Source organism: Ictidomys tridecemlineatus, chromosome 2, assembly GCF_052094955.1.
Source record: "Ictidomys tridecemlineatus isolate mIctTri1 chromosome 2, mIctTri1.hap1, whole genome shotgun sequence".
Taxonomy (NCBI): Eukaryota; Metazoa; Chordata; class Mammalia; order Rodentia; family Sciuridae; genus Ictidomys; species Ictidomys tridecemlineatus.
The window spans coordinates 48,819,110-48,845,843 of NC_135478.1; the positions used below are offsets into that span (position 1 = coordinate 48,819,110).

Sequence of the window (26,734 nt, forward strand, 5' to 3'; positions counted from 1 at the left end):
CCCACCTGTGCATCATATTCACTTATTAGCAATGAATAATCTGATAGGGTACAAGTGCCTCTGATCCAGGGAACCCTCATAGGTACAGTGTTCCCAAGAGTTATGAGTCAAATGTTGGCGCTGCAGTGTCTCTCATCACCTCTGAAGGATGAGAGGGGCAACAGGGTTACAAAGATCTGTAAACCCTCAAGATTCTGATGTCCTGAGTCCTGACTCCCTCATGAAACACACATCTATTCACTCTCTAACGCTCAGAGGGCAGGTTCCCTGAACTACTGATTTTACAGGGAAGCACCTTTTGCTCTTCTCTGTATGACAGTCTACATTTCCCACGATAGAACCCTCAGCAGGTTTGTGTCAAAGTCACTCTCCTGAGCCAAGACTGTCTTATGAGGTGGCCACCTGTGAGGTAATGCAGTAGAATGGCCTGGAGATGGGAAGATTCAGGGATTTCTGACCCCCAGAGCAGTAAAAGCTCAGCCAACAGGACCCTTCTTAAGATGGCTCCTGATTATAGCACCCTGAGAATTTGCTGGGTGAGGCAGTGAACTCCTTCTCCAAAGCTAGTTCACCATGCTGATTCCAGGTCTCTTATCTGTTTAGACTATTTCTGTGAGGCTTTAAATTTTGCATCAATAGTTTGCTGGGATTCTCTTTTACCTATACCTCTGCTAAGGGTATATACTCCCCCAACCCTCCTCAAGTCATATTGCCATGTGATAAATGCTGGGATGCTTTGTTTTTCTTGATATTCTATTATCCAAAACCTGGTTTTACTAGGTCTGTCTCCACTGTTGAACTCCAGTGCTCTCCCATGGCCACCCACCTCAATATGCAGCTATATACCTGTTGTTTTGGTTCCATCTGGTGGAGAAGCAGGCAAATGAATGGTACCTCTATTCTACCTCATTGCCCTCCCTAAAATGTTTTCTTAATCTACATTATGATAGCTTCAAAGTAAACACATCATAATCAATTATAATTTTTTTCTCAAAAGTCTTACCTGTGACGAGGTAGGTAGTTTTGAAGCACAGTGCGTCCAATGTCCATGGTGTTTGCTCCCTCGCTTACCACAAAACAGTCCCTGGGGAGTTGTTCTTGAATATGATAGAATACTGTGTAATAATTCATAGGCAGGGATTTTTTGGAAGCTAATTCCTAAAACAGTAGAAGGAAATATACTCTAAATTAGATTGGGACACAATGAAAATAACCATTATCAATAATCTACTAACAAACTTATCTGGAAATAGTTAGTTAATCATTAGAGGCTACCCAATTTCCAAATGGCTGTACAATGGCAACTCTTCAGGAGCTAAATAACCTGTGACAATATGCTAAGAAAAATGTGTCCCACAGTCCCAATTTGGGACACAATCAAATAAACCAGGGAATATTCTTCTTCCTGGAGAGCCACAATATAGGTGAGCATATTAAAGACTCTAAGAAGTTGTACATTAAAGATAGCTAAGATACACTGAATTAAACAAAACCTGAACAATCTTATTTAAGCACTATTAGGATAATGTTGCCTTACAAAAACTTTTTATTTATAAAATTTTTATTCCAGAATATTTTCATCTAAAATATGGCACTAAATTTAAAAATAAAATGTTAGGAATACAGAAGACAATGCTAAAATCTGATTCTGCCCCATACACTGGAGACTAAAGGAGATGTACTACATCCACCATTATAGAGTTCTGAATGGAGGGGGAAAACAACAAGCAAAAATCACAAGCTACAAATGCCTCTGTATATATGGCTTTCTAGTGCAGACAGAAAGCCACCTGGCCTTTAGCAGCAAGTTTCATCTGTCCCTAACACTACCTCTTTGCCTGGGCTACCATCCTCTGTTGGAGATTATACCAAGATGGACTAAGGACCTTCCTGTACTCCTACACCAGAGAAGAGAGTCAAGCTCCATTCATCTTAAATTATGGAGAGTCCTAGGGAAAAGAAGGGATTAGTTATAACACAGTTTAGAAAATAGGTCTGAGACTAGTTCTTGATAGGAGAAATAGTTACTGATTAAAATTCCGATGTAAGACAAAATCAGGTATAATCAATTCTGCTCTGTTTGCTTTGAACATGTGAATTTTTTCCAAGACCATGAACATATTAGGGAATTAAATGTGCATAATTTGCTTTTTTTTTTTTTAGAGAGAGAGAATTTTTAAATATTTTATTTTTCAGTTTTCGGTGGCCACAACATCTTTATTTTATTTTTTTGTGGTGCTAAGGATTGAACCCAGCGCTCTACGCATGCCAGGTGAGTGCGTTACTGCTTGAGCCACATCCCCAGCCCTAATTTGCTTTTCTTATGTGTTATGTGTTAATGCATGATTCCACCAGCAAGAAACACTAGGTAAACAGAAAACCACACCCAGCTGAACCAAGACACATTTGAATACATAAAATAGTGAACACTTCAGGAACAACCTATTTCATAATCAAAGAATAAGCACCATATATACAAACACTTAAAACAGAAATCACTAAATCCAGAAGAAGTGATTCATTTTAGTGATAGTAATGGATATATAGACTCCCTTCCAAAGCCTTCACTGTCAGGCATTAACTATCAGTGCAGAGAAGAAAACCACAGAAGAATTTTCAGCAGCAATACGAAAGTTAAATAAAAAAGAAGGCAATATGTGGATCAAATTTTCAGTTTTAATGAAACAGCTATCTATTATGTTTGTATGCCTTAAAGGACTTGTAACTTAAAGGCAGAAAACCAAGCCTTGACATGCCCCAGGACTTAAGGTTTCAAAAGATCACTAAACTGATGTTCTGTGCCAAAATCAAACTGAGGGGCAATAAGCCACATCCACCTGCATCTGCTATTATAACTTTCACCCTCCTTCTACCACTTCACAGTAACTGACAAGCTGCAAGCCAAGATGATGTCCAATTCTACAAGAAACTTCATGTCTTTTTCAAGGCAAAGTACCCATATTTATATATGTATCTATTACATAAACATGGTTAAAACTTTGCTACCATTTGTATTAGGCTCCTCCTACCTTATTTTTGTTTCACAAAGTTTTTTACAGTTGTGAGTTTAACCCCTTTTTCCAAGCCCTGTGGTTTTCATTTATGATTCTGCACAGCATGGTGACTTAGGGCAGAACTAAGTCAGCCATGAACCTGAGGTGTTCTTGACTTTCAGGGGGTCCCATGTTACCTTGGATGCAGTGTCATTGCTCTTCATTTTTTCCCTCAGAGTATTCCACCACTTGCTCTCTGGAGGGTACTGCCATGGTGCCTTATCAAACTGTTCTAAAAGCTAAAAGAAAAACATAAAAGTTTTCTTTCCTTTTTGAAAATAAATTTAAATCACATAAATATAAAAATCTCTTCTTGGGCTGGGGCTGTAGCTCAGTTGCACAGCACTTGCCTGACATGTGTGAGGCACTGATTTTTTAGCACCACATTAAAAAAAAAAAAAAACACTAAAACAAAGGCATCCTGACCACCTACACCTATTAAAATTAAAATCTCTTCTTAAAGAAGACACACTGCTTGCTATGCAATTCTACCATTCACATTGCTCATATTCTGCTTTTCTTCTAGGCAGAAAACAACTGATAAATGGGTAAAATGGTAAGCTTTTGTTTGGGTCAGTGTGAATTTCTGCCAGATGCTGGGATTTCTGTAGGACAGAGTGAGGTGCCACCTCCTCCACATCTCACAGGCAAGGGCTCTTAAACCTCTTCAGTCTTTGACACTGAAGGAAAACAACTCCCTACCTAGAATCCTTATAGGAAGGCTGGTAAATACCCAGAGTCCTCTGATACAGACTCCACAGTGATTTCATATGTGATTGGAGATGTATCTTAATACTGGGTGCTTATGATAACAAATATTCTCTAAAATCAAGTAGTAAATGTGACAATATTTTATCTCCTGTTACAATGGAATATATGTTATATACAAATAACAAGAACCTGGACAAGTCATTGATTACAGGCCTTTGGGATAGTAAAAAGCTCTTTATTAACTAAAATAAAACAAAACAAAAACAAAATACACCCTAATTTTTTTTTCCAGTGTATAGAGCCGGATCTTACTTAATAAATCCCTGTTTTCCTACTGAATGACTTTAAGGTACTTTTAAAGTACCTTCCTAAAATGTTTAACTTACATGAAAATGAGTTATGCACAAGAAGTTAAAGTTTACATATTTCACAGTTACACTAAGAATAGTTTTCCGGGGCTAGGGTTATGGCTCAGTGGTAAAGCACTCGCCTCACATGTGCAAAGCCCTGGGTTTGATCCTCAGCACCACATAAAAATAAATAAATAAAATAAAGATTGTGTCCATCTACAACTAAAAAATAAATATTAGAAAAAGAATAGTTTTCCATCATAAATTTTGCTTAAAATAGATATTAACAGACCTGTCACCAAGGTAATCAAGATATTTTCAAGAACTGACTTTTTCAATCCACATAAACTAAATCCAGGCAAAAGCTCCTACCTGTTTAGTAACAGCATTTATGTCTCCTAGTAAAGTCACAGCAGGTCTCACGTTATTCCCCAATTCTTCTGCACAGATGTCAACCTAAAAGAGAACAAAGGCTGAAGAACAAGTCATGTTTATTCTTCAAAATCTTTAAGTCAATTAAAGCTGAATAAATGGATTGTACATATATGATAAAATTTGATTTCAACTCAAAAAGTTCCTCAATAAAAGTAAAAACCCATAAAACTATTCCAAGTATCATAGCTAGTATAGAGAACCTCCTCATCTTTTCTCATTTTAAAATCTTCTCTATGGAATTCTATTGTCCCATTATACCCACAGGAATTTTTTGTGCTGATCAATTACAGTTTTTGAATCTAATTGATAATAAGGTTCAAATGAAATACACTTAAGATTCCAATCTAGAGAAGAGGTTCTCAGATTTGAGCATGTATGAGAACCACCTAGTGGATGTGTTAAACCATACACTGCAGGAGTCCATCTCAGAGTTTCTGATTTAATTAAGTCTGGGATGGGGTACAAAAATGTGCAATTCTAACAGGTTTTCTAGGCAATGCAAATGCTGGTGGTTCAGGAAACACACTCCGAGAAACACTCCTAAAGCATGGCCTGATTGTTTTCCCTTTACTCAGAGGTTCCATTTCTGGACAGCCAGGAACAAGTAAAAATGGCTTTTGCAAGAGGGACTACTGACTCCTTAAGAGGTAAATGGCAAATATGTCAAAATATGTTCTGTCATATATAACTAAAAGGAACAAATAAAATTTAAAAAAATGAATGGCAGGCTGGGAGAAAATTATAATTGAAGCTGAGTCATTAAACATTAAATGGAATGAGGCCAATCTGTTTAGGGCAAACAGAGCTCACTCATGTCACTAGATAGGTAGTTCTTCCTATAGCATAGAAACTGGATTATAAAGAGGGTCAGAATGATAGAAGAATCAAAAAGAGGTAAGAGTATTTTTCAGACACGGTTTAATGACATAGGTAAAAGCAGAATAGTTTAGAGATTTCTAACCAAAGAGTGAAAGTTCTGGCTCTAAAAGAAAAACTCACTCCATAACAATGCTGAATATTTCATTCTTATCTACCATCCTATTTGAGTTTCGATTCTCAACCTTTAAATATACTTGAACTGGGATTTTGCTTTTCAAAACTTTATTTTGAAAAGTTTTCTGGTCAGAAGTAAACTGGAACATGATGTTGAGGTTTGAAAAGGCAGATAACTTTAGGGCCTTTAATTATGTTAGACAATTTTTTAAAATCTTCCTTTGTAAAAAGAAAGCAGATCTGATAATGGCTGAGAGAAAGATCGATGAGCCACAGACAGCTCTGTTCTGAAATCTTTTCTGAGTACCTGGATAAACTTCACATCTGGCCGATATCTTGGAGGAAGTCCAAAATGTAAAATCCAATTCAGTCTAGCACCAAATAACACAATCACATCAGCAAATTGCAAAGCCCTATTTAAGAAAAAAAAAATGAATGTAATACAAAGAGTACATCTATATTTCTTATTTGAATTATTTTTTTAATATTTATTTTTTAATTTTAGGTGGACACATTATCTTTATTTTAAATTTATTTATTTTATTTATATATTTTTTTTGTGGTGCTGAGGATTGAAGCCAGTGCCTCACATATGCTAGGTGAGCACTCTACCATTGAGCCACAATCCCAGCCCTCTTAATTGTATTATTCTAAAATTAATTTTGGAAGTATTTTTAATGTCTAGATAATTTGGAGTTTATATTAAACTTATGAATTCGCTTCCAGGGTAAATTTGATCATCCAAGCTAAAATAATTTATAAAGCCTATTCTATTTAAATAGTAATCTAAAAGATAAATTAAGTAGAATAAATATTATCATAAACTGTATCTACAATCCATTTCGTTACTTTATCACTAGAAACATAAGTCCTCTGTAGATAGTCTTGAAAAAAAAAAAACCAGGAAAAAAAACAACCAAAAAAGCCAAGTTAATCTCAATAATATTATCAATTGTAAACTATTATTCATATCCTGGCATATTTTCATCTAGTCTTTTTTTCTATGTAAGCATATTTTTACGTAACTGAGCTTATATAATACAGTCCACACATACTTTCACTTATCATAAACATTTTCTTTATCATTAAGTTCCTAAGTACAATTTTTTAAAAGTTACATGTTTTTCTGAACATATATGCCACAATTTATTTAATGTTCTCCACTGTGGGGCTGCATATCTTTTCTCTCCTTCCCTTCCTTCTACCCTTGTGCTGAGGATGAAATCCCAGGCATCATACATGCTAGGCAAATGCTCTACTCCTGAGCCACAACACCAGCATCTATGTTTGAATCTTTTTTTTTTTTTAAAGATGATTATAATTATTATTTTTTAAAAGACAGAGAGAGAGAGAGAGAGAGAGAGAGAGAGAGAGAGAGAGAGAGAGAATTTTTTAATATTTATTTTTTAGTTTTCGGTGGACACAACATCTTTGTTTGTATGTGATGCTGAGGACTGAACCCGGGCCGCATGCATGCCAGGTGAGCGCGCTACCGCTGAGCCACATCCCCAGCCCCAATGTTTGAATCTTAATGCACATTTCCCAATGATTCCTAGAAGCAGGGTTGTTTGTTTTTATTTTGGGCAGTGCTAGGAATTGAACCCAGGGCCTACTGTATACGAGGCAAATTCTCTACCAATGAGCCACATTCCCAGCACTCTAGAAGTAGGCATTTTTAAGACTATCAATTAATATTCCTGAATTGCTTTCCAAAATATTATACAAGTATATTACTAATAGTTTTATTTTATACACCTTAATACTTCTAATCTTTATTAGATTCTAATAAAGAACTTAGTCTAATATAACTTCCAATCTTTGAATGAGTTTTATTTTGATATCCACATTGATACTAACATACCACTCTTGCTTTGTTTATTTCATATATCTTTCCTCAATCTTGTGTTTAAGTTGTGTCATTTTGATAGCTCTTATAGCACATAGTTGCTGTCATTAATCCAATCAGAATGTTTCTGCCTTTTTCTGAGACACTTTATTATCATAATTGCAATGAGGTTTGTTTTGTTTTACTCCTCATTGTCCTGATTTCTGGCTGACTCCATTTTCCTCTTGCTGTACAAAATCTATTTTTATTGCTTTTGTCTTCTTTAGTGATGAATGCAATTTTTCATAGAAATTCAGCTATCAGGTATTTACTCAAAAAAGCATCTTCGTACATTGTGTCAATCCTAGGGAAACTAATTTAACAAACAGATAAAAACTGCAAATTGCAAAATGAATTAGCTTATCGATACTCTACAACTCTTTAAATTATCAATTCAATTATTTATAATCCTTTGCAATACTTTTTACACTATTTATGTCTTTAATGTTATCTTCTCAAAATCTAGTTAGAATAAAGATAAACTTCAGTTCAAACTAAGTCACAATATTAAACACACTTAACAGTATAAGAATTAATTTGACTACTATACATAAGAATTTGATTACTATCCTAAGTATACTGAAAAAGTAAAGGCATGATGTAATAGCATTAAACAAAAAACATAAGCAGCAAATATGACATTTAACTTTTTTTTTTTGGTACAGGGATTGAACCCAGGGGTGCTTAACCACTGAGCCACATCCATAGCCATTTTATTTTTTTATTTTGAGACAGGGTTTTGCTAAGCTGCCTACGGAAGTTCTAATTACAGAACTGCAGATGGCAAAAACTTAGAAATAAATACTGTCTTCTTGGCCAGAGGATCAGGATACCATCAAACCACCACCACTCTCACATACTCATACACATACACACACACACACACACACACACACACACACACACACACACACACACACACCCCTTCCCTCCCTCCATCTCTTCCTCTCTCTCTCACACACACACACACACACCTTTCTCTCTCTTACTTGCTTCGATTCACACTGCAAGCTAGAGAGAACTTCATTGTGGTTTTTCCCCAGCAGCCAAAAATATAAGATAAATGTCATTTTTCAGGTAAAAGGAACTAGAAAAAGCACACCCCCACCCCCACCCTATGGTCTAAAGTATGGGATCAGTCTCCATTGTTTTTTTCTTCTTGCTTGCCCAGCTGTGTGGTATTATAAGGCTGCAGCAAGGACCTGGAAAAGGCACTTTTGGGAAAAAAGAAAGTGGAGGTGGAAACCAGAGAGACCCTGGAGAGAAGAGAAAAGAAATCCCCAATTCTGGATATGAACCAGCAAGTGTCTGGGCTCACCCCCAAAAGCAAGGCAATTGCAAACAGACCCAAAACATAATAGCACAATTTCTGAAGCAGAACTGACTCTGGAATTAGTGCCCCGAGTTAAGTAAAAGAGAATCTGCAGTCTGACCCTAACCTGACCTAATCAGTTGACTGCTTGATAAACAAACAAACAAAACAAATCAACATTCTAAGGATTTTAATATGAACCTGAATCTCACAACCTATTATTAACCAATCTAGGATATAACCCATAATTACTCAATACAGAAAAATGTTCAAAAAAGATAATACATGCTAATCCAAGAAGTCCCAGATGTTAGAATTACTAAATAAAGACTTTAAAGCAATAAAGACTGAATAAAGACTATTATAACTATGTTCCATGAAGAATAAATAAAATTATTCTAGAAATAAGCTTAAGGATAGAAATTCTGAGCAAAGAAACAGAAAATGTAAGAAACAAAAGGGTTGAAAACAAGTGAACAGATACTTGGAAAAAATCAAGATGTATAATATTAGTACCAATGGAGTTAGGAGGAGCAAAATATTGGTGTAGAAATAACCATAAAAAAGTTTATAAAATTGGATAAAGACAAAATTTACAGATTCAAAAAGATCTGAGAACCCAAAGGAAATCATGTCCAGATATATCATAATCAAACTGCTAAAAACCAAAGATAAAGAAAAATTTTGAAAGCAGACAGATAAAAAGAACTTACTACATAAGAGAACAAAGATTCAAATGACTGCAGATTTTTCAACTAAACCCACAAGAGCCAGAGGAGACTCGATAACATCTTTAAAGTACTGAAAAGTCCAAAAGTAGCAGGTAGTCTTAGAATTACATGATTCTTTCAGAACTTCTTTCCAGATGCATTAAGGTAACAAAACAATTTAAGTTAGCCTAAAATTTGCCACAACATTGTATTTAAAATGTGTAATGCCACATACCTGGATCTGGCTGCAGATACACAATTGGGATGGTTGTCAGGGACAACACCTTTTCCCATTGGGGTAGGCAAAAATGGCAATTTACACTGCTCCACCAACTTCCTGATACTCTCTTCTGCATGGGCATAAGCAGCACCTATAAGAAATGGAAATGTATTAGATGATTTAGCTAAGTTTGGCATTGGGACCAAATAGTTCACATGAAATTGTTTTTAGGCCTCAAATACTTTCCTTTTGCTTATACATGGGCTTAAAAACAAAATAAACTGTAACTATGGTTTTTATCTTTGGTATTTTTAAGTGCTTAAGAAAGCAATAATTCTAAAGGTAGCAGAATACAACAGTCATAATATGGCATTATGTAAAAATGTGGATGTGTAACCGACGTGATTCTGCAATCTGCATTTGGGGTAAAAATTGGGAGTTCATAACCCACTTGAATGTCAAGAGCTTTGTAATGTTGTGAACAACCAATAAAAAAATAAATAAAATAAAATCAATTAAGATAAAAAAAAGAAAGCAATAATTCTAACTTCCCCTCAATAATATTCTAGATTAATCTGAAGAGTAAACAAAAGTTATACCATGCATCTCTTGTTGATACATCACTTACCTGTTCCATGCCATCATCCTGCTGAACTACTAATGGCAATTTACTAAATACACTGTATCTACTGGGAGGCCCAGGTGGGCAGGAGAAGCTCTGCACTGAAAGAGAAAGGCTCCCTCTATCTTCTCACATCCATCACCAGAAAATCCAGTCTGCACTAGTCTAAGAGGGCTTAAATTCCTAAGGCTCCCCAGATCTTTCTATAGGTTCTACAATGCTGTGACTGTACAGGGCTAACTTGAACGGTGATATATACCTGTTTTTTACAACTATATGCCTGAAGAGTAACATGTCTTTGACATTTAAAACACTAAATGTTTGCTGAAATATAGGAATGATTCCATTTCTCATTTGATCAAGGCCACTATTATTCTTAGCTATTTAATTTTATACTTTTTTCATGGTTAGCAGAATTCTATCAATATTTGGAATTTAAATTCTTTACTGAATCTTATTAAATAGTATAGTGTACTTTCAGATCCAGTATCACATTCCCCCTACAGAATCTCTCCCCGACTCCTTTCTCATACATACACAATGAAAAATACTTTAGATTTTATGCAGCAAGTTTCCTTATTCTCCTTCTTACTCTATGTCGATGTACACTCAGTCTCTCTTCCTAGACTGTCTTTGTTCTCCCTGAAACTTAGTGAACTATTACCCAGTTTTTCAAGGTATAGCTGCTGTGCCATGCCTTCTGGAATGTCTTTGCACCACCTACACAAGGCAAACTGTTGCTGCTTTCCTGGAGAAGCCACCTCGGTCTCTCTTTACACACTAAGAGTTTACATGTAATCAGGTATCAGGCCTATTACTCTATAGGTAGGAATCATTATTTTTCTGTAGTCCTCATGAATGGTTTTATAATCTCTGCCTTATCATAAGTACTCATCAAGTGTTTATTAAAGGAAGAATGAAAACTAGCACCCACTGAGTGCTTTCCACATATGTTGTTGCTGTTTATACCCTATTGAGGGAGTTAATATTCCTATTTTACAAGTGAGATATTGAGACTCAGAGCAACTGCTTGCCAAAATACATCATAAAATGCATTCAACTCAGAATTATTTCAGTTGTTCACCATTTTCTTTAAAACTATTTTTAGTTTCTATGTGATATCTAAGTAATGTATAACTGATTAACATGGTCATAGGTGATCCCAACAGCCTTACAACAATAAATTTCTGATAGGAGTATAAATTGGTTGGTACCACAGCTCAGGAGAAAGCAATTAACAGTTTATACCAAAAGCCTTAAAAGTATTTTGACTTGGTCTGGGGATATGGCTCATGCGGTAGTACGCTCGCCTGGCATGTGTGCGGCCCGGGTTCAATTCTCAGCACCACATACAAACAAAGATGTTGTGTCCGCTGAGAACTAAAAAGTAAATATTAAAAATAAATTCTCTCTCTCTCTCTCTCTCTCTCCCCCTTCAAAAAAAAAAAAATATTTTGACTTAGTCGATTCTCTTTGGGGGGATCTGTCTTAAATCCTAAATAGGAAAAAAAGCGTTAGGCACGGATATTTTCATCACAGCTACTATAAACTAACAGTAAATATTCACCAGTAAAGTATTAATACGTATGTGAACAGACATTAAGAATTATGTCTAAAAAATAATTTCAAAAATGTTACTATGAAAAAAGGAATAGAAAAGTATAAGGGTTAAAAATCACTGGATGAAGAGATTTCTCCTATATTTCTAGATTTTCCCAAAATTTTTTACAATAGGAAAAAAATCATTTTACTCTTAAGTCCCAAGCAGTTTAATAATTTCCTCGTAAGAGATCTCTGGACAATCAAGGATAATTATATGATCTGAAAACTAATAATGTAAAATGAAGATGAAGAAAACTCTTATTCCAGTTTCAACATTAGAGCAGACAATAAATAAAAATAATTCCAAAAGAGAATCAGCATTCTTTCAAATGCCTCGAAAGACTTAGTCCTATTCAACGTTACCTTTCCCAATGATGAGAAGGGGCTGTTTGGCATTCCTAATTATAGATGCTGCCATACCCACAGCAGAGGTTTCTGCCATGCTAACAGGAGGTGGCATACAGCACTCCTTGTACCTGCAAATAAACAGCTCTCTTAATTAAAACAGGCCAACTCCAAAATTTCTTACTGTGAAAATTTCAAATACATAAAAAGGTAGAAGCCAGGCACAATGCTCCACGCCTGTAATCCCAGCAGCTTGGGAGGCTGAGACAGGAGAATGGCGAGTTCAGCATCGGTAAGGCCCTAAGCAACTCAGTGAGACCCTATCTCTAAATACAATACAATAGGGCTGGGGATATGGCTCAGTGGTTGAGTGACCCCGAGTTCAATCCCTGGTACTCCCTCTCCCCTTAAAAAAGTAGAAAAATAGTACAATAAACTCCATAAACTCACCATGTAGATTTAACAATTGATACCAGCTTACCACCTTTGCTTCACTCACACATGTGCATGTTTTTTTCCTCCGAATCATTTATATGTATGGTTGTAGATGAACACATTACATTAATAAATATTTATTTATTTTATGTGATGCTGAGGATCCAACCCAGCGCCTTATACATGCTAGGCAAGCAGTCTACCACTGCGCCACAACCCAGCTCCCCCCACCCAATCATTTTAAGTAAATTACAGGCATCAAGACATTTCACCCTAAAAAATTCCTGATGCAGCTCTAAAAGAGAAGAACATTCTCTTACACAAACATAATATCCTTATCACATCTAGTAAATTAACAGTTCTTCCCCAATATCTAGTAACCAAACAGGCAATTCATTGACAGGAGACAGGGGTCAATAGCTTTGCACTGTAACAGCAATAGTAGTAGTTATTGTTGTTGTAATAGTAAATACCATATTAAAACCAATTATTTAATGCTATATGCCATTTTTTTCTCATTTAATTTTCAAAACAATAAAGAGAGGTATTACTATTACCTTAGTTTCACCACTGTGGAATAAAGACTCATAGACAGTAACTTACCCATGGTCCCCAAATGGCACAGGACAGAGACTGCACTAAACAAGTCTTTCTGTCTCCTAAACTCCAGTTGTGTTTCATTATTCCCCTCAGCACTCACTATTTCCACTCACTAAGTAAGTCAATACTGTAGTAGCACCCCTTCTTCTACAGGAATTCTTCAGTAAATTTCTCCAGAAATCTTCACCATAATTGATCTCAGGACTATCGCCAAAGAATCTCTGCAAAAGAATCTCTACAAAAGAATTCAATGTAGTGACACTTCCTATTTCCTGTTGCTCTATCTTACTTGGCCACCGCCTGGAAGAGATCAGCACTCCAAGTGCTGAATGTCACTTTACTAGTTTTTCACAAATATTTATGGACTATCTAACATACACAACAACATATAGTATTTTGTAGAAGTGTGCTTGCAAATGCAGAGTATTATATGAAAAACAGATTCTTTTAACTAGGCCACAGGCCTTGGGGCAGAGCTTCACAAAGATGCTTACATTTCAAAGAGAAGAGGTTACCAACTACTCCATGGTAACAGCTGGCAGGGGAAGGGAAGAAAGGGGAGAAGAAGCTCTCCTCTTCTCAGGTGTTGTCCTTGAAGGGTTAACTTGCCCAGAAAAGTGAAAGAAAAAGCTGCTTTTGTGTGAACTTCTGCAGGCTGTGAACTTCTGAACCTCTCCCCTTACATGCTGAGTATAAAGTTCTGAAACTCAGGGTTCAGGGGGATTAACTGATTACAGCAAAAGCTATACCCACTGAACCTGGCTGCAGCCAAATAAACCTCCTTCCTGTTTCCTGTTTGGTATCCTGTCTCATCTGTCCCCTACTACAATACTGTATAGCATTACAATATGTATTAGCAAAAGAACTTAATGAAATTGTCCCAGGTAAGCATTTCTGAACAAGTCCTCACTGTGATTAACTTATTCTAATAAAAAGGGGTCAGGTTGTGTGGCTCAGTGGTAGAGCGCTTGCCTAGCATGTGTGAGGCACTGGGTTCCTTTCTCAGCACCACATATAAGTAAATAAATAAAGATCCATCAAAAACTAATAGAAATATTTGTTTTTAAAAAAGGAATATTCAACCTTTACAAAAATATAAAAGGCAGCTTATTAAAGTTACAACTTCTCTGAGCCTCACCTTCTCTCACTCCTTAATACTATTTTATCATCTTCAGGTATTATACAGAAAAATTTATTTTTGTCTGACTCTCCCAATCACCCTTGGTATACTGAGTATACCCCTGAGGCCCACTTTCTATAATCAGTAAAGAACCATTTCCACAATAACAAAGTCCACAAAAATTATAATTAGGACTTTTGTGTGTGTTTGTGTACTAAGGATCAAACCCAGGGCTTCTTGCATGCTATGCAAGCACTCTACCTTGAATTACATCCATCCCTAGACCAGGAAACGATCACAACAATGAAAAAAATATCATGATAATGAAGCCAGATTTAAAGTTATGTAGTCAGTGTAGTTAGGTAAATCAGGTCTAATATCGAGTGAAATCTAAAATGGAGGCCATGCTGACAATGATTCTGCAAACGCAGGACAACTCATGGAATGTTAATGAAGTCCCAGAAAAGCCCCTAGGCCCAAAGTCCATCCCAAAGGAATGTTAATGGAGCCCAAGAAACAGCCCCCAACAGATTTGTAGATAGCCCATCCCAAAGAAGTGTTAATGAAGTCCTTCCTGCCCAGATTACATGTTTGGCCCACCTGTGTCCCAACCCTTCGCCCCTACATTCCATCACTGAAAGAACTATAAAAAGGGGAGACAACAGCCCTTCCACATATTCCACCTCTTGGGTCCCCTTCTTCCTCCGGGAGAAGGAGAAGACTTTTCTGCTGTCCTTTAATAAACTTCTAATTTCTACTCTGACCTTGCCTTGGCATGCTTCTCTGGTGTTATTCTTCAACATTGGGGAAGCAAGGACTTGTCACCAGTCAACAGCGGTAACAATAATGCCAAGTAAAAAAGGTAGAATATAAAACTATGTAGTATGAATACAATATGTAAAATATGCATGAAAAGAGAATAGAAAAATAGTGTTAAAAATGTCAATTCTTAGCTGAAATTATTTCTACTTTTCTGACTCCCCCTCCCCCACCAAAATAGAAAAAAACACATTTCACTTGTAAGACCAAGAAAATATCACTAAGGCACCAAGGTCCACAATAGCAGGAATGCACTAAATAATTCCTAAGTTGATGCACTAAATAATTCTCAAGTGCCATCCTTAAATGGCCAAGTGAGAAACTAGAGAAAAAAGGATTTTTGTACTTCTTTTCACTCAGTGTTTAAGAAATAAAAGGATATGACAAATCATGGAAACATCTATGTTAGAACATTTTAAAATCATACAGAGAGTTAGATATACATTTTTTATGCTGTGTCACAATAATTTCTCAACAATCACCTCATCTCTTGGCTTACACTAAGAAGATTGTTAATAACCCATTAATGGGAATATATATTTATGGTTACCAGGGAAATACTTTCAAATGAGAAATTCAGAAAGCTCCATGTAATTGATTTAGTAATTGAACCTTAAAATAGTTATGAAATAATACCATTTTAATTAAGAAAATTAAGCCATTTGGCAAGGACTCAGCTGAATTACTAAACTGTCAAAAGTTAATACAACTAGAGATTAATTTATAAACTACTAGGTAAATTCTTTTTAAAAGGTAAGCACTAGCTATGCACAGTGGCACATGCCTATAATCCCAGGGCTTGGGAGGCCAAAGCAGGAGGATCACAAGTTCAAAGCCACCTCAGCAACAGTGAAGCACTAAGCAACTCAGGGGTACTTCAACCCCTGGTACCAAAAAAAAAAAAAAAAATTTTTTTTTTTTTTTACTCACTTTACAGAATTCACATTCACCTGGTGGGTCACAAAATCTGCAGGTATGTCAACATAACAAGCACCTGGACGACCGTAGATACTGCTTCTTACTGCCTATGTTTATCACAAGAAGAAGGTTTTTTTTAAAAAAAATCTCAATCCTTATTATCATATTTTACTTAAAGATAATTCATTTTATTTGTTTTACTTGAAGATAATTTAAAACTATAAAATAAATGCTATTTTAATTTTTCCAGACATCCTTAGTTGGAGGGAAAAAAAAACTCTAATTAAAATTGAAATGTTCCCCATTAAGTCTACATAATTCAGAAGATATTTCTTGTTTAAAAAAAGAGATTAGACGGAGGTGGTGGTACACAATGTTATCTCAGTGACTCAGGACGCTGAGGCAGAAGGATTACAAGTTCAAGGCCAGCCTGGGCAACTTGGTGAGACTCTGTCTCAAAACAAAAAATAAAAAGGGCTAGGGATGGGGGCTGGGATTGTGGCTCAGTGGTAGAGTGCTCGCCTACCATGTGTAAGACACTGGGTTCCATCCTCAGCACCACATAAAAATAAAGATATTGTGTCTACCTATAACTAAAAAATAAATATTAAAAAAAGGGGTAGAGATGTAGCTCCATGGTAGAACACCCCTAGATTCAGTCTCCAGTGCTGAAAAAAAGGGGATGGGGGAGACAAGAAAGAAAGTATTCACTTAGGGCTTTAAAATTCATGTTCTATTCCACTTTCAGAAATTATTCACTAGACTCTGCATGCCAAGTTTTGAAACTGTAATGTGTACTTTCACCTGCTTCTTAATCCTAATAATCTGGCAAAGTTTTCAGAAACTTTGTGATGTTGTAATATGTATAATATAATTTCTATAATTCGTGGTTTTGACATGGTTCAAATGTGTATATAATAAACGATGGATAGATAATATAGCTTATTAAAATTCATTTTATTAACCGAGAGAGTTTTTTTACACATTAGTCCCAATTTTCAAAAATAATCTTTGACAAAAGCAAGGAGTACCCAGGGGTTTGTTACACCTTTATATTTATTTATGCATAATTAAAAAGATAATTATAAAAAGTGAAGCACAGGAAAAAAATTTTTCAAAAATAACTTACTTCATCACCTCTATGTTTCTATAATTAAATGTAGTTATGGTGAACACTGAAATGTAAAAAGCTTTGTAACAAGGTCATTTTTACCAGTCTGGGTATACTCCTAATTATCATTCATTTTATTGAGAGTAAAAATAACAGTGCTAAAAGTGTAATTCAGTGTTAGAGCATGTGCTTAGCAAGTGTGAGGCCCTGGGTTTAATCCAAAGGAGAGAGCGTTATTAAATACTGTACCTTTTCAATAACAGTGGGAATAGCTTCTATGCTACTTGGCCGGACAGAGAACTTGCTATATAGTCTACAAGCTTCCACCTATATAGAAAATGAAAAATATCTAAACATTCAGCTCATAATCATATTACTCTTCTCAAGTAAGACAAAGTGTTAAGTTATTACTTTCTATTACATTTAGAAGATGAAGAAAATGCATTTTAAGACTATGTCCTAAAGGCCTATTCAAATCATAATCAAATTTCTAACAAGAGACCTTTTTTATTCTCAGACTGACAAAAATTAGTTTGATAATACCCACCCATCTACCACAGCACAGAAAACAGGCACTCTCATAACTTCTGGTAAGATAATACATAGAAAAGAAAGCTTACTAATGTCTACAAAAAAATTCAGCAACCATAACCTGAGCCTAGCAATTCCACAGCTAGGATTACACAACTTCATCTGTTACATCTTATCTATTTTTATGTTTCTGCCAGTTTCTCCTTTTATGTTTGTTGCTATGCTGTTTGGAACATGTGAATTCAGTAGTGATAAATTCTCACGTTTAATGTACCTTTAGCGTAATATATCAACTGTTTCTCCTGAGTTTCTGGTATGAAATCTATGAAAAACTTGGACACCTCAGTGTCATGGGCATGAAGGAGAGAATTAAGCTAATCCCTGGAATTTCTGTTTATGGTCATGTCTTTTCGTTTTAAGGACTTCTACAAAAAGAAGACACTTGGATTTTAAATCAGTGATCTTTCTCTTCAATTTTAAAATTTACTCTAATAAGCTGTTATTTGTTTTCTTATCAGGCAAAAAAATATTTGTGATGGTCAGTATTCTTTTTTTATTCTCAATGATTGTTTTTAGAGTAACCTTAATTTCCTTTTAATTAACTTATTTGCTCCATGTACTTTTTCAGATATATCAGCATCTTTTAAATAACTAATAATTATTATTATCTTTCTTTGGCAAGTAAAATTTCAAGTCCCTTTTAAGTGTATACTTAAATTTATATTAAACTATACCAAAGTATAGAATTTTGTATTAGTTCATCATTTATAAAATTCTATTTGGGATTGTGGGTGTAGTTCAGTGGTAAAGTTCTTGCCTAGCCTATGTGAGACTCTGGGTTTGATCTCTAGCACTGCAAGAAAATCTTTCTAAAAATTCTGTTTATAATTCTGTTCACAATTTGTTTTTAACTTTGCTCATTACTATAAATGCTCAAATATATTTATATTGTATCCATCATTCACTCTTATGTATTACTTTCTACAACTATTTTTAAAACTAATATTTTATTGAAAAAAATCTTAATTTTACTTTTGAAATACTCTCCTTCTTCCTTCTCTCTTCCTTCTAAAATAAATATAAATTTGTCCAGAGTCTTCTGATAATCACTTTAAATAGGAATTATCCTCTCAACTTTTTATTTCCATGAAGTTTAGGAAGCATAGTCCAAATTCATTTTTATTCCCATTTTTGACTCTTACAAGAACTTATTTTCAAAATTAAAAATCCTGTCAATTTTGGTATATTTCTTGAAAGCCTGATCTCAAAGCAGGAATAAGCCCTTTTTTTAATATTCCTCTAAGATTGTCTTGTTCAGAAAAATTACCTTAGGCACCTCTAATTTATGCCTTTTAAAATTTTTTATTTTGCAGACAGGAGTTCTTATATCTTGTCCATAATTCCTACAGTATATAACTGTGTTGTTAAAATATTAGATACCTGAGGAAACTCCTGGAAGGCTCCCATTGTTTCTTGATTTCTTTCAGAGGAACCACCAATCACAATCAATGGCCTGAAATAGTAATTTTTGAAAAAAGATAACTACAAATGAGACTATGTAAAACCCTCTACAGAGTGTTCAATGTATAACATTGCAATAATGCTAATGAGAAACAGAGAAACAGAACAGATTACATCCTCCCTTAGAAACTATAGGTTAAAAAATACTTAGAAGGCAAGGTGGTGAGAGTACCCTTCCTCAATTTCAGAAAAAGGTAACATTTATAGTAAATGTTTTTCCTTACTCCTGCCTCACCCCTACTGGATGCTGATGCTAGACTAACGGGTAGAAACATAAAATAAATTTTTATGCTCTTCTTCTTGTTCTTGGGATAGGGGAAAGAGAAATTCAACACTTTATTAGGTAAATCTATTTAGAAATGGTAAAATGACTGACATTCCTCATCAATAGAACTTTTAACCCTTAAGGTAAAAAAAATCACAGCAAACCTAAAGGTACTCAAAAATATCAGATCCTGATAAAGGGAAAGACTAGAAAAAAAGGAGAGGAAATTAAACATGCTATAAATTGATTAGAACATAAACCCCTTCAACCTGATCTTATTGGTAAAGTACCAGAGATGGGCCAAAGGCAAAGTCAGAGAATAAGTACCAAGCAGTTTGTGAAGCAAACTCAAATACAAGAATCTCAACTGCCTTGCTAAATATACAAAGTGAAGAATTAAGACACATTTTTAAAATACTAAGCTGGGATCTTTAAAAAGTAATTCCTCACTGAAAGCAAACAGAACTATATAAACATACACATACATACACATATGTATATACAAATAAACATACAGAGAGAGGGAAAGAAATTCTAAAATGTTAACAGTGTTCACCTCTAAGTAAAGGAATAAGAATAATTTTCATTTTCCTTATACCTTTTAAAACAGCCTATATTCATGGTATACAATATGGTGTTTAAAAAATACACAAACACATAATGAAGCATGCTAAAGTAAAATTAACATATTCATCATCTCATATAGATACTTTTTCTGTGTGTGGTAAAAGAACCTGAAATCTACTCTCCTGAATCCAATTCTATTAATTAACACAACACAACATTAACTATTGTCCTTATGTTGTACACTAAAACTCTAGGCTTATCTATCCTGCATAACTAAAACCTTGTATCCTTTGACCTTCACCTCTCACCTACCCCCTTTCCCTTAATCACCTTTCTATTCTGTTTCTATTTATTAGAGGATTTTTCCCAGTCTTTCCACTGAAGATCAGTTCTACTTGGTAAGATTACAGAGGACATTTTAAGAAAATGTTTTCAGTAATAAAACTTTGATTACCAACAGTTCATATTTGAATTTGCCATACCACCCAAGGCATGGATGAGACCTGGGCCAGAAACAACAAGGCATACTCCTGGCCTAGAAGCAAAACAGAATTTATTTTATTAAAAGCAGATCAAATTTACAACTGAACAAGCAGAATAAGCCCCTAAAATCTTTTTTTTCCCCCAGAACTGGAAACTGAACCCAAAGGCTTGCACATGCCAGGTAAATACTTTACCACTGAAGCACATGCCCAGGCTTTTTAAAAATTTCACTTTGAGTCAGGGTGTAGCGAAGTTTCCCAAGCTAGCCTCAAATCTGTGATCCTCCTGCCTCTGTTTCCCATGTAGCTGGGATTATAGACATGTACGATATGCCCAATCTAGCAATCTCATTTTTGAACCAAATATTTTTGGTCCATAACAACAAATGATTCAGATCACTTTAGAGTGAAATACAGCAGCAATCTTCATGAACTTCAAATAAAGACATGTAGGTCTTTATTATAATTGTAGAAAAATTAATAGAATATTTGTAATAAAAAAGATGATTACATAAGCCTTCTTATAAGAAATAAAGCACATATCATCTTCACATTGAATTTCTCTATCCTCTTCATATTTTGCTCCCATTTCATGTGGGCTAAAATGAGTTGACTGCATAGAGAAGCATTTTGGGAATGGGTATATTTTATATGAAGAAGGTGATTTTTTTTCCATTTCTTAACAAATAAATGCCAATTCAGGGGCTGGGACTATAGCTCAGTGGCAAAGCGCTTGCCTAGGAATTGTGAGGCACTGGGTTTGATCCTTGGCACCACATAAAAATAAACAAAATAAAGGCATGCTGTCCATCTACAATCTCAAAAAATTGAAAAAAAAAAAAAGTCAACTGACCTTTGAGAGGAAAGTAATTCTGTACATCATGTTCTACCAAAATTCTTTTCCAACTAAAGTTCAATGTTTTACCCTAGAAATGACTTTCTAAGCCTAAAGCACTCAAGAAAAAGGTATCTCTACATTGAGTTCGCCACTTAACATTTATAATTTCTTAAGAATCTTTAAGACAGACTTTAAAATGCATTAACTTTTCACCAAAAATTAAAACTTCTACAACAGTACTGACACAGAACTTTTTGTGCAGTCCAATATGGCAGCCAGTCCACAGATGGTCACTGAGCACTTGAAATGTGGCCCTCATAAATTAAAAAACTATAGTTTAAATGTTATTTCATTTTAATTAATTTAAATGTAGTCACATATGACTAGTAGCCAGTATAATAAACTATGTAGTACCAGAAGTTCATTAAAAGAAACAAAATTTTGCTGGGCATGATGGCACAAGCCTGTAATCCCAACAACTTGGGAGGCTGACACAGGAGGATCTCAAGTTCAAGGCCAGCTCCAGAAACTTTAGTGAGACCCTGTCTCAAAATAAAAAAACATAACAAAAAAAAGGCTAGGATGTAATTCAGTGGTAAATTGCCCCTGGGTTCAATTCCCCAGTACCAAAAACAAATAAACAAATAAGTAAACAAAAAATAAATAAATAACAAAATCTTTGAAAGTATAAACTTGACTGTTTCTTAATCATCATTCCAGCGTTTTTAAAAATTAAGGCATCAATGACTATGATTTAAATGTTTTCTGGGCTAAACAAAAAGATCAAACATTGTTTATGTAAATAATGTGACAGAAAGTGGCAAAAAGATGTTATTTTTTGGTTGGCCTATTTTTTTTCCGCACTGAAGTTCAGAAGGTCCCCATCAAAGAGGTGGGACTATGGTGAGGTCTAGACTTTTGAGAACCACATTTGTCTATATTTCTTAGCAGTTTAATTACTTATTTCATTTTTGGAAACAAAAAAATTAATAATATAAGTGAAAAGAGGTTAAAAATTATAGTAGGAGTCCAAATTCTGCTTAAAAAATACATGTAGAAAAATAACTGGAAGAAAATACTACAAATTCTTAACAGTATGGGATTAGAGGTGATATTAGTTTTCTTCCTTATACTTTTCTATAATCTCCAAATTTTCTAAAATGGGCACTTTTTTCTTTCTCCCCCGCCTTTTTTTGTGTGTGTGTGGTGCTGAGGATTGAACCTTTGTGCATGCTAGACAAGCACTCCACCAACTGAGCTATATCCCAGCCCTAAAATGGAGCACTTTTAAAAATATTAATTTTTACTTTTTTATTTTTTTTTATTTGTGTGTGTGCACATGTGTGTGTTGCTAGGGATTGAACCCAGGACCTTGTTCATGTGAGGCAAGAACTCTACCAACTGAACTATATCTGCAGCCCAAAAAAGTATTAATTTTTAATAATAAAAAAGGGGTGAATAGTTAGTTAATATAGATACAAACTAAAAATATGATAAGTGAATCAAGTCCCAACAATCTCATTTTTGAACTTAGCATTTTTATATTCAGTGGGCTAGGGCAACTGGGACATTTAAGACAAGGAATGTCAGTATCTGTTCACTAGAGATTCACTACACAAAATGGAAATGTGTTCTACCCCCAAACACTTTTCTAGTATGATCCTTTCAATATGACTCAGAGAGTTCTAAATTTCTTATGTTTTTATCAATACCATCTTCTGTAATATTTTCAAATCAAATGATCCTTTAACTGAAGGATCAATAGAAATGTCCTATTTTTCTTATTTTCCTATTCCTTCTGAATAATCCTGTCACTACTTTAATTCAGGCACTTCTTTGATTGTCTCATGAGGGGTTTATCAAATGTATTAAACCTCTGAACCCAAGAGTGTTTTACCACTGAACTTTAGCTTACCTGCCAGTCAGATATCCAACTGCAGAGGCAGCATAACAAGCCTACAAAGAAAGAACACTGGAACTTAATCAAGCATATTGGGATTCTCATAGTGTACATATGAGAACAATTTATTACTAAATAAGAGACTAGAATTTAAATGATAAAAGAGGAATTAGAACACTTTTCATTTTAAAAATGAGAAATGTGCTACCTGCAAATTTCAAATAATGCTAAACAGTACCTAAAAGTATCTAATCTCCAGTTTTTCAAAAATTAATCTTTATCATCTGTTATTTATAATATCCTCTTCCAACTGTTTACTTAAAACTGCTTAAATATCTTCAGGATCAATAGAAATGTCCTATTTTTCTTATTACTAATACTGGTAATTTGTGGGTTTGTTTCATCTCTTTGTGTGTGGGCAGGGGCTGGGGATTTAAGCCAGGGGCACTCTACCACCCTCCCTAAATTGTGGAGGCTGGTCTTGTGCCTGGAATCCTTCTCATTCAGCCTCCTGAGTCACCTCCCGTGCACCAACACACCCAGCTGTGTTATCCTTCTTTGATTGTTCATCAGTCTCATGAGGGGTTTATCAAATGTATTAAACCTCTGAACCCAAGAGTGTTTTACCACTGAACTATATCCTGCCCTTTTTATCTTTTATTTTAACAAGCATCTCACAAAGTTGCTTAGAGCCTCCCTCATTTGCTGAAGCTGGCCTCAAACTTGTGATCCTCCTGTCTCAGCCTCCTGAGTGGGAGAGATTATAGATGTGTGCCCTGTGCCTGGCTCCCCTACATTCTACTGCATAATTTTGGCAAGTTATTCTGTATATTGGCTTCTTCATAAAATAAATGTAATTCAGGGCACTGATGTGAGAATAAAATCAGGTAATCAATATAAAACACTCAGAATAGTGCCTGTACACAATAAACTCTATGCAGCTGACTTTCTGACAATCTGCCTGTTTGCTGGTTAACTGACCAAATATGTCTTGGTTACTATAAGGGACTGATGAAAAACAAGTCATAACCAACTACACCTTTCTCTTTAGCACAAACAAGCTCCTAAATCCTTCTGAACTTATTTTCCTATTCCTTCTGAATAATCCTGTCACTACTTTAATTCAGGCACTAAGTCTTCCTTTGACTACCATCAAGACTCATGTTGCCTGAGGGACGTATGTGCGGGATGTTCCACACACATCTCAAACTCAAATGTTCAAAATCAAATTGATCATCTTTCCCCTCCAAACTGGCTCTTTCCTCTATCCAGTGCCCAGCATAGCACCTTAAACCTAAGGAACCCTCAACTAAGCTTTTAAGACTGGGAAAAAAAAGTCAAGCTGGAGTCTGTCTTCTGGCTCGTAACCTGGTCCTTATTTGTTTATTGATTGAACTGAACCCAGGGCTTCATGTATGCTCGAAAGTATTTTAACTCTGAGTTAAACCACCAATCCTGCTGGTCCATACTTTATTCTACCATGAATACAATTTTTCTAAAGCAAAATCCTAAATATGTCTCTTACTAAATAGAAAAACTTTTACAGTCTCCCCAATTGCCTACTGTTAAAAAAATAAATTCCAAACTTTTCCAGCTAGAGAAGATTCTTTACAGCCTCCTTGGCCTACCCTATCCAGTTTCCCAGTCAACCATGTCTTCAAACTATCTTGATGCACCATGAACAAACAATACCTCTACAAGCAATCTTCCCTGTGCCACCAAAGTCCATATATTGTACATCTATTGGGGGAGTTATTATACAGGATAAGTTTTTTCTGTATGTCTTGCTCTCATGGTTACAGACTGTGATCAACTTGAAGTCTAAGATTAAACCTAATTCCTTCTTTATATTGCTCTCTAGCACCAGTTATATAGCATAGTTTCTAGCATACAGTACATACCCAATATCCTGTATAAAGAAGACATATACCTCCAGAAAAACAATAAAAAACAAATGCAATTAACAGGTGAAAAACTTCTCCTTGTCATAAAGATAATAGAAGGCAATCCCAAAAAAAAGTGGATTCTTGATCTTTTAAGACAGTATTGCTGACAGAAGGGCAAGTTTGGGATGGCAGAAGAAGCACTAGAAGTGGGCTGACAAAATTTATTGGCTTCTATTCCTTGTTTCCAAATAATACTCCAAGAAAGGAGGTGGCATACTGTGCTCTAGACCAGGATTTGGGCAACCTGAGTTTCAATCATGGCTTTACCATTTGTGGTATCCTTCACCCTGCCCTGACACCTATTATGTAACATGAGACTTGGTCTTCACTCATTCATCCCGCAGGTACTTACTCTCTCAGCACCTCTAACACACTAGGATAGCAATATAGATGTGTAGTGAAGAAATAACATCTCTACTCTCCTGGAGCTCACAGGCTAATAGGGAAGCCAGAATTCATTCAGGAACTGTCCTTTCCAATCCTGAAATTTAGACTTGGCAGAGCACAACACAATATACTAGTATGACCAAGTTCTTGGAGCCAGTGTACCTGAATTTAAATCCAGGCTCTGCCACTAATTCACCTGCGTCTCACTTTTCTTAACTGTCAACTAAAATCAACAATAATTAAATTAGGGACTGATGCGTGCAAAGCACTAGAACAGTGGTAAGCACCGAGTGTTTGCAATGAACAGCTATGATTATCCATCATTCTCAATAATGCATCGGCTGAGTCCTTACCGCTTGCTCATTCCTCATCCCGATGTACCTGATGCCTAGCTCCTGGGCTGCAATGGCGATTTCAGTCACCGGGATGCCTACGACGCCAAACATGTACTCCACATTCTGCCGGCGGGAGAACAGGTGAATAAACGCCCGGGCCCCTCCCCAAGAAGCCTCCCGCCCGGGCACCAAAAGGAAACCCCAAAAGACCCCACCCCCAACGCCCCAAGCTCTCCTCGTCCCCATGACAACGCCTGGGTCCCGTGCGGCCACCGTAGGAGCCTTTCACTTCAGAGGCTGCCCTCGTACTTGCGTCTTCAGGGCCTGGGCGATGACTTTAGCACCAGACACCTGCTCCTCGCTTCTGTCACTCCGCTCTGCCAAGTTACTTTCCGGCATCTTCCACCTAAAAGTTCAAGGAACTCTCGCAGCCACCAGCCTGCGACAAAACAAACCCTCACCCCGCACGCCGCCAGTGGAACCGCGCCTCTGACGGACAGCAGGGCAGCCAACCGATTTTAAATAACAGGACGGAAGAGGCGGGGCTAAACTAGCCCGCTCCGCGTGAGGTGAGAATGTAAACAGCCCGCTTCCCGGTTCCCCCATTTGCAGACACAGAGTGTGAGAAGGAGGCAGGACTAGCTGGAGGCCGCGACCTATGCCGAGCAGGTAAGAAGCCGCCTCTCGGAGGCCTCCCGCCATTGCCCAAGGTCCCGACGCT

The 26,734-nt window shown here is 36.0% G+C and overlaps 2 protein-coding genes across 6 annotated transcripts in view; one reads left to right on the plus strand and one right to left on the minus strand.

The window, feature by feature from the left end:
- Positions 1-26,463, minus strand: part of Hacl1 (2-hydroxyacyl-CoA lyase 1) — a 38,373-nt gene extending 11,910 nt beyond the window's left edge. Inside the window, exons 1-13 of one of the 2 annotated variants that reach the window (XM_078038514.1) lie at positions 26,323-26,463; positions 26,032-26,136; positions 23,361-23,401; positions 20,580-20,660; positions 19,213-19,285; positions 17,491-17,568; positions 16,143-16,237; positions 12,257-12,369; positions 9,685-9,820; positions 5,850-5,955; positions 4,487-4,570; positions 3,191-3,292; positions 1,004-1,158 (exon numbers count right to left, since the gene is read on the minus strand). In XM_078038514.1, coding sequence (XP_077894640.1) covers positions 1,004-1,158; positions 3,191-3,292; positions 4,487-4,570; positions 5,850-5,955; positions 9,685-9,820; positions 12,257-12,369; positions 16,143-16,237; positions 17,491-17,568; positions 19,213-19,285; positions 20,580-20,660; positions 23,361-23,401; positions 26,032-26,136; positions 26,323-26,412 — 1,259 coding nt within the window. In that variant the 5' untranslated portion in view covers positions 26,413-26,463. The remainder of the gene's footprint in view (positions 1-1,003; positions 1,159-3,190; positions 3,293-4,486; positions 4,571-5,849; positions 5,956-9,684; positions 9,821-12,256; positions 12,370-16,142; positions 16,238-17,490; positions 17,569-19,212; positions 19,286-20,579; positions 20,661-23,360; positions 23,402-26,031; positions 26,137-26,322) is intronic. The other variant, XM_078038515.1, reaches the window with a different exon arrangement.
- The window catches only part of Btd (biotinidase), a 37,727-nt gene continuing 37,434 nt past the window's right edge, over positions 26,442-26,734 (plus strand). For 2 of the 4 annotated variants that reach the window (XM_078038517.1, XM_078038516.1), the window contains exon 1: positions 26,545-26,682. Coding sequence is in view for 1 of the 4 variants with exons in the window: in XM_078038516.1 (XP_077894642.1) it covers positions 26,672-26,682 (11 nt within the window). In the remaining 3 variants the exon portion in view is untranslated. Of the gene's footprint in view, positions 26,683-26,734 lie in introns of all 4 variants that reach the window. The other 2 variants (XM_078038519.1, XM_078038518.1) reach the window with 2 other exon arrangements.